The following is a 10,171-nucleotide window of genomic DNA, read 5'->3' as shown; positions in this document are numbered from 1 at the left end:
CTCACATTGGATGGTGAAATATTTGTAGTTTGAAAGGTCCGACCTAAATGAATAAAGGTCGTAGTTAACGAAGCATATTAATATTAATGAAGGAGCGCCTACTGAGCGCAGCTTTTTATTGATCGTTTGAACGTCGCGTGGTGGTCATTTTCGATTAAAGGCCAACGTCTCAGTGACGTCTTGGCAATAAGCAAACGCTCTCCCTGCTACGTCTTAACGATCTAAACTTGATACATCGGGCCGACGTCGGCCAGATGTATGTGTGCTATCTGGGATGTTTATGTCTGTTGTAAAGTTGGACTTCTTAACATGGGAGTCTATGTGGCTATATCTCTTGTTTTGCCGTTTTTGGCACTTCCGTGTTGGCTTCATTTCTGAGCCTTGGAGGTTGCCGCTTGGAGCAAACAGTCTGCTCAGCAGTGGACTCCACTGTCATTCCATAGCGCAAAACACTAAGTCTGCCCAATTTTTAAGCAGGATTTATACTTCTGCGTCTGATTAACACTGTACCTACGGCGTAGGCTCTGCATCGACATAGGGCATATACCGTGGCCTGACGTGCACCTCCCCAGAAATGTAACTACAGGTTGCGGCGACGGAGACCTCCTGTCTATTTGTGCAAGCTGAAACCATTTCCCTCAGTGGAAAGGAAGCTTTTATTTACTTTAATTTCACAGATAAGAAACAATAAATTGTGAAGACAATAAAGCCTCCACAAAAATAGCATTTTAAGTGTTGTGTGTGATTTATCCTGGCTTTGTATGAGCAGAGGAAATCTCCGCTAGTCGCTGAGCTAATTTCTACAGTTTTTAATTGCTTTAGGCTTGTGCTAATAACATTAGCATGTTGTATTTGTTTGGAAAAAACATGTTTAGTATAAGACAGTTGTTTTGTCGGTTAACCTTGTGAGTTGTAATGGAGCCAAATTTTGTAACATTACCTTTGTTTAATGTTGCTGTTGTCCCTGGTTTTATGAGTAGAGGAAAAGTCCACTAGCCACTAGGCTAACTTATACAATGTAAAATGCCATAGGCTTGTGCTAAAAATATTAGCATGTCGTATTTGTGGGGAAAATGAGTCCAGCAAGAGAGAACGTCTTTGTCTGTGAATGCTGCGAGTTATAGTGAAGCTGATTTGTGTACTTGTGTTTGATATTGTCTCTATTAAGCCATGTTTAATGTGTGTTTTGGGTGAATTTTGAATCAACTTAAGTTTACAGCACTTGACAGAAACCCCGCTGCCGACTAGTGTTTTGGAGATGTAACTACAGAGCGACACAAACATACCACCGCACAAGTATAAATGCTCACAACAGCGTAGGCTACGGCGTAGAGCTTATGCACAAGTGTAAATCCCGCTTCAGCCATCTAGTCAAATGTGAAGGATTTGATTTAAATCCCTCTAAAGATGCTCTAACTTCTGTTTAACAGGGACTTTAAGTAAAGAAGGAGTACTAAGCACTATGTAATTTGATACTAATTGTGGCAAAAATGGAGACAGTAATAACCTTTACCTCTTTTTTCTCTTTACCCAATTACACAGTTATTTCCAGGAAACTTTCGAGGAAGTTATTAGATAATTATGGACCAGTGAAAGCATTACAACTGAGTCAGTTTAAAAGTCTTCTCCTGCACTGCCCTTATCCATTAAACCACATCCATCATGCTGCAGATTAAAACCAACTCTCTCTGAGAATAACAAAAACAATTTGACCCGAGCCTGCTGCAGTCCAGTCGTTTGTGTTGTCTCACCTGTCATTTCTTAACACAGTGATCAACTAATAGCGGCAAGCCTCTGTCAGACAGCTCATCTGTCATGATTTATGACCTACACACACGTCTGCACAAACACACCCAAACACATAATCAGCTGACACGCAGGCAGCGGGAGTGGAGTGGCGACGACAGGAGAGGATGCACTCGATCAGTCCCGGTAGCTCTTGACTGGCAGGCTGACGGGTCTGATTTGGGCAAATCGAAGACAAAAGGACCTTTATCATTAGAGAGCCCATTGCAGGCACCTCTGAACGAAAGTGAGATAGAGAGAATAAGAAAGAAAGGGAGAGAACGAGGAATGATGTTTGCAATTGTGTTCTATTACAGTGAAAATGCCATTACCGCCCACCCCGTGTCTGTGTGCAGCTCTGTGCCAGCTGCATAAAGGTTCTCCGACTGTGTTTAATAATTCGAGAGCACCTCTAAAGTGAAGACAGATGGGCCGACGGTGATGATCACGTAGATGCCACTGTGAACCAGCAGAAAGAAAATAAGAAAACCTGAGCTCGGAGTTGCAAGATATTGAAAGTGGAGCTTCCAGGAGGAGGCGGAGGGTGTGTCCTCTCACTCTGTGCCCTTCTCAACACTCATAGAGACAGACAAAGACACAGGACGAGGTCAATAAAAGATTGCCTGTTAACATTTAACAAAGTCCCATCACACTGGCTCAGATTTTACTATCCAATGAGTTTTACTGAGCATACTTTTCTCGCTTTGTATTGACATTCAGCCTCAGTATTTCCTCTCCTCTTTATCACCCGACATCTTGGTGAGCCTTGTTTAAAGAGAGGGTGACAAAAAGCAATATGAAACACGGATAGATATCCAAACAAAAGGCAGCCTCTTGAGGGTTAAGATGGTGATAGCGTTTCCATTTAAATGTAGATTTGATATATCAATGGCATTGGAGGCCTTGCTAGTTTACATTCATTACCACGGAGAAAGAGAGCAATGTTTTTTTTTGTTTTTCACCTGGCCTCCTTCACATTGTAATTTAGGCTTTTCATGTGGGGGATCTGCAATTGATTTCATTTGATTTAGTTGTGCAAATTGCAGCAGCAGCCGGGGAAACAAAGATAAACATTTGTCCAGATAAAGTGGACGGAAAGAGTGAAAAGGGAGGAGAGAGAATGTGATTGTAAAGCTTGGTTGGCTTCATTTGTGGCACTGTCTTGCTATTGGCAACATAAGTAGCTTAATGTTACCCAAATGGTGCTTATCCAGGTGGAACCTGGCAAGAAACCGGCAAGCACATTAAACATTATTGATGCCTCTTAGCTGAAGAATAAATTTGCCTGTTTTTGTTTCGAGCAAGCTCTCGGCAAGGTGGTTTAGAAATTGGAGTTTGATTGTCTTCTGGGACGGCGCGTTACTCAGCGTGTGTCTATGTGTGTGTGTGTTTGGAGGGGAGGGGCACATGTGTGAGTGTGTGGTAAACAAAGATGAGTGCCACATCCTCCAGGGGGATAAAGCAAAGAGAGTGACAGCAGGGAGTGGAAACTGATAGCCTCTTATGAAAGATGTGTTCTTTGAGTGAGTTTGTGTGTGTGTGTGTCACTGTGTCAGTCTGAATCACAAAAGTGCATCTCTACTTTTTCCATCACATCCTCTCGACTCCTTTTCCACATCGCATCACTCCAATTTCCCCGTTACACATGACTCCAGCTTTTCAAATTCCATTTTTTTGTTTATGTATTTTCCCTCGCTTGACTCCTTTCACCGCTCACAGTCCCACACTGTGTTATTCTGGAGTCAATTGTGCTTGTTCATCTTTTGTGTAGTGTCTGTGTTTCCCTCTGTCACTGTGAGAGAAAAGTACATTGTTGCTACGATTAAGTAAAAACAAATTCAAAAGTGAATCAATTTTCCTCTACACCTACTCCTATTGCAGAGTCTGTGGACCACAAACTGTATTGAGAGCGCCCGTTTGTTGTCAACAGTGTTGTGTAACTCACAAAATTGTCATTTTAACCTGCAGCCACTTAAGAATGTGAAGTGCTTTTGGTAATAAAATGGAGAATTTGAATCCCTCCAGATTTGAAAAAAATGCACCTGCTCTGACAAAAGTGATAAAATGCCACATTATTTGTTTTTATATCAGATTCCTGGAACATATTAGATTTTGAAGCTTTTATTGGTGATTTTTCATGGTAGAAAATGGCACTACACTCTGTTACAGTCATTCATGGAGCTGCAGTGACGGTGCAGGGATGACGACCGTTCATATGCAGAAGACCCGAAACTCTGACTAATCAGACCAGACTGGGCTTTTTCAGGAGGGGGACTTAAAGAGACAGGCGCTAAAATGGAGCGTGTCATGGCAATGTCTGTCGTAAAACAAATACTGATTACTTACAAAGGATAGCAGATAACGTCAGTTGTTAACAGATTCTCTGTGATGAACATAAGCAATAGCTCAGCATATTGGGAAATACAGTTCATCTATTTCTTGGCAAGAGTTAGATAAGAAGATTGATACCATTCTTATGTTTATGTGATAAATATGAATGCACAGCCAGCAGCCTGTTAGCCTAGCTAAGCCTAAGGGTGCTTTCACACCTGCCCTGTTCGGTTCGTTTGGGCAGGTGTGAACACAGCAATCACACTTAGGTGCGCATCAAAGCAACCGAACTGAGACCTTCTTGAAGAGGTGGTTTCAGTCCAGTTACAAACGAACTCTGGTGCGATTCGTTTGTGGGGAGAACATCTTCCGCCCTGGATCTGAACCAGCTGCAATCACATGACACATTGTTTGTGTTAAACATGAGCATGTTACAGTCCTGGAGGATTATTAATGTGCACCTCCTCCTGTACTGCCTTAATATGCACATTCAGCACATCCAATGCATCAAAACATTGTTTTCTAGTTGGAGTCGCGCCTCGTTTTCAAACTGTATGGTTTGACTAAAATGAACAATGACAGCAATATAGTCCACGATGAGCAGCGCTAAAATCAACCTGCGTAGTTGTCCCTCCATTGTGACATTAGAAAGTGTCACATTTATCTTGCAAGTGTACTCTTCTTCAACGTTTTGTTTACTTCCTGGATTTTTCCTACATGGAAATTCTGACCAATCAAGAGCAGAGTTCTCACTCAGCCATTTGATCTGGTCCGCTTGTAAATGCTGCCATGAGAAAACAGACCAACTCTAGGCAATTATGTAACTTTGTTACAAATTAGTCCCTGATTCAGACCAAAGCAAGACGACTCTAGGTCTGAAAGCAGCCTAAAGAATGAAAAAAGGTGGAAACAGCTTGCCTTGCTCTGTCAAATTGTAACAAAATATAGATATAAAATAGCGATTAGTGAGCTTGTTGGCAAAGCCAGGACTTTCTGAATATAACCCCATATATAGTGGACAGATATGGGAATGATATTAATTTTCTCATTAGCTCTCCACTAAAATGTTGAACTATTCCTTTAAAGGGGACCTATTATTCTCATTTTCAGGTTTAATGATCAAAAAACACATTATTTTCCTCATACTGTCTGTGCTGGAGCACTTGTATTTACGCTTTGTCTGAAATGTTCCATTGTGCCTCTGTAAGCCCCCCTCCCGAAAAAGCATAGGTAGATTACTGAATGGGCCTACCAGGCTCAGTTGTAGGGGCCCAAAGTGTTTGGGGCCAACCTGGCCTTCACCTGCAAAATGTTACTCAAAGTAATGTGTACTGACCAGGAAGAGATTAAATTAATTAAAAAGAGACACAAAGAGGCCGGAAAGAGATGCAAAGGAACTGTAATAATAGACAAATAACTACTTAAACAGGCAAAATGATCACAAAGTGACACAGACCAACCACAAGGAGTCAAGAATTGACTACAAAGTGACACAAAACGACCAAAAAAGACACAAAAAAACTACAAGGAGCCCCAAAATGACTACAAATATGCATAAAAACTACAAAGACATGCAAAACCAACACAAAGTCTGTGTGTCTTTTTACTGTGTGGGTAAGGTGGTGGGGCCTATGCCTATGCGAAAAGCCCAGTCTGCTCTGATTGGTCAGTTTTTCCTGGTTTTCCTGTCAGAATATCTGCACCGTTATTGCAGCCGGGGGAATGACTGTACTGGAGTATATAGTGGCACTAATAACATAAACTAAAATCTTCACAAGACGTGTCACAGCAGGAATCTCATCTGAAATCTGGGAGAAATTAACAACATCGGCAACCATGATTACATGTCTCCTTGAGGCTAGCATGTAGCTACATGTAGCAGTGTATGTAACGTAAATCCTTGCAGTAGCGTGCCTGGAGCCTGAGGTTTTTGCTCACAGGGATTTAAGTTTAAGTTTAAGTTTAAGTTTATTTACTTTATTAAGTTTATTTACTTTATTAATCCCCCTGAGGGGAAATTCAGTGTTTTCACTCTTGCTTGTCAATTACACACAGGTCTGAAAGACACACACATGCACAAACAGGACCTATACAATATATATATTTACATATATTTACCTCATTACTGTAAACTTTGGCCACCTTTAATATGAACGTCTGACATTGTAACATTATATATATGTCAGAAAATAATAAAAAGCATAAAAGGTCCCCTCTAAGATGATTTTCCCTTACACACACAAGTAAAAAAAAAATCGGATAAGACATGTCATTGTTTGTGACCCACGCTGCTGTACTTGTTTATTCCTCACCGCTCCCTCCAGTCTCATCTTATCCCTCTCCCTTTGAAAGCCTCATGCATTTTGTTTCACAGGTCACCTCGCACGATGGGCAGAACTCCTCTGGAGTGCGAAACGAGAGGCCATTTCAGAGCACAAATCCTGTTTGATGCTGCCATGCAGAGCACCATAGATCAGCTAGTGAGGGAGTCGGACAAGTAGCGCTTGTCTGAGACGATGTCACTGGGAGAAGGGGAGAAGTGGGTATTTATGTGTGTTCATGCGTCTGCAGGGAGGAGAAAATGCGATGGGAGGGTTGATGTTAAGCTATCAGGGTAGAGGCACTCAGCCTCTTAGCTTGAGCAACTGCAACAGCATAACGGCTGTGGGAATGAGCAATGACAGCAATCCACACGTCTGCTATTTGTGTGTGCTCAATGTCACATTAACCATCCAGTAAGGAATGAAAAATGGGGGTTTCAAAAATGTGTGTGTGCGTGTAGGTGAGTGGTTATGTGTGTGTGGAGGGTGTGCACTCGGTGCTCCCTGAATAGCAAAAGACAGATGAGATTTTTCTCTTGTGAGAGCATTCCAGTACACACACACACACCTTGTACAATACATCCACTATTAGCAAAATTGGCAATCAGAGATGAGGCAGCTGATGGAAAGTTGATCTGAATTGTGGACTATATTTCCTCAGCCTGGCTCAGGGAAAAATCTAATCCTGAAAATAAAACAAAAACACTGTTTAACTTTTATCTATAGGCTGAAGATAAAACAAAAATAAGATTTTCAGATGGAAAAAAGCCAAGAAGTGAAATGCTCGTCTGAAAGCTGGCAGGTGGTCGTACTGCGGGGGTGGAAGAGGAGAAAGAGAGTGACAGGAGATGGGGAGAAAAATGACAGAGCAGACAGAAGGACAGAGAGGTTGAGTGACTCGCGCAGCGGTGCGCCTGTGACCGCTGGAAAAACATTGTTCCACCGATCTGCCATTTAATTACAGACAGGAGGGGCCGCCCCGTAGCGTGTAGCACTTTAACATGCATCCAATCAAACGGGAGTGAAACGGGACACACACATAAAGTGTGCAGTGGAAACCAACACTAATGAAAAGAAATCAATAGGCTCATTTTCTCCATCGTTCAACCGTTCGGCCCACCTAGGGAGTGCTTCTTTCTGTTCTTCAATCTTTCATTTTTGCTCTCTCGTCTCTTCATCTTATCTTACTTCACTCGCAACCACAAATGTCAACCTCATGGTTGCATAAGAGGAAGAGTCAGGGGATCATCACAGTCATTAGGATGCATCCTTTGAGGACTAGGAACGTCTGTACTGAATTCATGGCAATCTATCTAATACTTGACTGTCAGAGTTGGACTTACCAACAGATAGTTGCTATCCCTAGAGCCATGCTGCCAGTGTGGCTAAAAAGTGGCTAACTGATTATAAATGCATGCACTGATGCCGGGCTTTGGGGCGAATTAGATTCAACATAGCGGCATGTTTTTGCCAGCATTCTCAGTAGTGAGAAAAAAGGGAATTGTGACTGATAAGGGAGCTGGAAAAGAATGAGATTAGGCTTAAGGCTTTACAGGTAAACCTCATTCACACACGCTGCACACTGGATAAACAGAAGCAGATAGAGCTCAGAGATGATAACCTGTATTACTGTTTTGAAAGAGCGGAATTCACATCTAGCTTTGCGATGTAAATGAGCCACCTCTGTCTTTTCAGGCAAGGTGACACAGGATTAGAGCGTAATGATAACGTATGATGTGACTCCACCAGTGTAAAATGAGTTGGGAGAAAAGACAACAAAGGAAAAATGCAGCAGAGTATTGCAGAATTCTGCTGAACAAAAACCAGAGCTCGTCTAAATGCACCGCACTCTGAATTTCTTTTAATGATACCCCTTCTCTCTGTCATCATGTTTTTTTTAGCAAAATAATATTTGTATGTCTATGGTAGTGGTGGTGGTGCTTTAAGCTGCAAAGAGCTGGTGGATATTGATCCCATAATGCACATCCAGGTTTGATATATGGCTTATGAAAGGACTTTTGATATCTTCCCTCCACAGTCCAGCCCTGCCTCCCACTGTTCAGGTAGCTCGGTAATGGTTTGCTGGATCAATGGCCGATAATCAGAGAGCCACAATGAGCCTCTGCTCTTTCCCTTTTACTCCAGAAGCATCTGATGGAACAAAAGAACCTGAAAGGAGAGCATGTTTTCTCCTACAAGAAGCAATTAACTAACGTCTTTTCAGCGTAATGAGAAAAAACGTTCTGTGGCTTAATTTACAAGACGGCATTGATTCTCCTCTCCTCTCCTCTCCTCTCCTCTCCTCTCCTCTCCTCTCCTCTCCTCTCCTCTCCTCAGGCATAACCAACGCCGACACTGTGGTGAATATGCGGAAGGTGACCCATCAGACCATTAGCGAGGAGCTGTCCAAAACCGTTCTCCTCCCCTGCCTCTTCACCCTCCGCCCCAGTGCCAGCTCATCTCATGAGCCCCCCAGGATCAAGTGGACCAAGGTTTGGGGCCAGAGAGGCTCCGATGGCCTGCAGAAGGAACAGTCGGTCCTGGTGGCCAAAGACAACGTGGTCAAGGTACCATAGAGGCTTAGGGAGGGCGCCGTGAAATATTTTGTGCCAAGCTTTTTTGGAGCTCAGTGGTGTTTTTTTCCCCTCTCTCATTATCACCCCTCGCCTCTTTCTCTCTGCCCTCAGGTGAAGAAGGCTTTCCAGGGTCGTGTCACGCTGCCTGGTTACAGTGAGAACCGCTACAACGCCAGTCTTGCTCTGTCAGGGCTACGGTCCAGCGACTCTGGTCTGTACCGCTGTGAGGTCGTGGTGGGCATCAGTGACGAGCAGGACACAGTTCCCCTGGAGGTCACAGGTAAATTAAACGACATTTTTCTGATTAAAGGCCTTTACACAGCAGGGGCTTTTAAAAATTTATATATTCATTTTGTGGAATTAATTCACATGCCAATATATATTTTCAATCTGCTGTCTTGTTATGAGTACTTTCACTTGGAATGCAAATATTATGCTGTGTAAAAGCATTGTAGTTTTTTCAGATAGTTTGATTTTTCTGAGCATTTGAAATGCGCTGAAAGGTATCAATCATTCTCGTTGTGCAGAACAGACATCACGTCACAGCTCCTTTCTTTCTTACCTTTCAACTCAAACGTAAGTCAAATTCCCTCAGAGCATTTTACCAAAAGGAAACTCAATAAAATAGCTTAAAGTATCTTAAGTGATACAACAGGTTAGCTCAGACAGACTGATGCTCTGTTTCAATAGGATCCCTGTAGTTGGTCCTCTGCCTCCTCAGATGAGGCGGTAGCATCCCTAGAAGGACCTCAAACTGTCCAACTGAGCATATGTCTGAAACCAGCCATAGCAGAGTATGAATCTATTTGAACCTTTTATTCAACAAGTGTTGAAACTGTTGCACATTACTGCTGGTCACTGTTATATTATTAATATTTGCTGGTAAATTTTGGCATTTTGTTTTGTTTTTTTGTCATGCCCTCAATAGTCAGGGACTGAAACGTTTGCCGTTGTTTTTATTCACTTTGTATTATTTTTTGCACTTTAAACACCCTTCTTTTTGTGAAAGGATGTCCTAAATAACGACATTTTTTGCATTGATCTCAGCCTGTGAACCTTTTTTGTGGCTGTCCAGCCCAGCTGCATTGGTGTGCGGGTATCTCCTCTGCCGTCCTTTCTTGGTTGTCCATTGTACCGACGCTCCAAGGATAAACTTTT

At 42.5% G+C, this 10,171-nt stretch overlaps 1 protein-coding gene across 1 annotated transcript in view; it reads left to right on the top strand.

The window, feature by feature from the left end:
• Positions 1-10,171, top strand: part of ncanb (neurocan b) — a 220,265-nt gene that overhangs the window by 62,979 nt on the left and 147,115 nt on the right. Inside the window, exons 3-4 of the mRNA XM_050055537.1 lie at positions 8,775-9,004; positions 9,125-9,293. Coding sequence (XP_049911494.1) covers positions 8,775-9,004; positions 9,125-9,293 — 399 coding nt within the window. The remainder of the gene's footprint in view (positions 1-8,774; positions 9,005-9,124; positions 9,294-10,171) is intronic.

Source organism: Epinephelus moara, chromosome 10, assembly GCF_006386435.1.
Source record: "Epinephelus moara isolate mb chromosome 10, YSFRI_EMoa_1.0, whole genome shotgun sequence".
In the NCBI taxonomy this organism is placed as follows: domain Eukaryota; kingdom Metazoa; phylum Chordata; class Actinopteri; order Perciformes; family Serranidae; genus Epinephelus; species Epinephelus moara.
The sequence above is the reverse complement of the archived record's forward strand: the minus strand, read 5'-3'. Positions and strand labels throughout refer to the sequence as shown.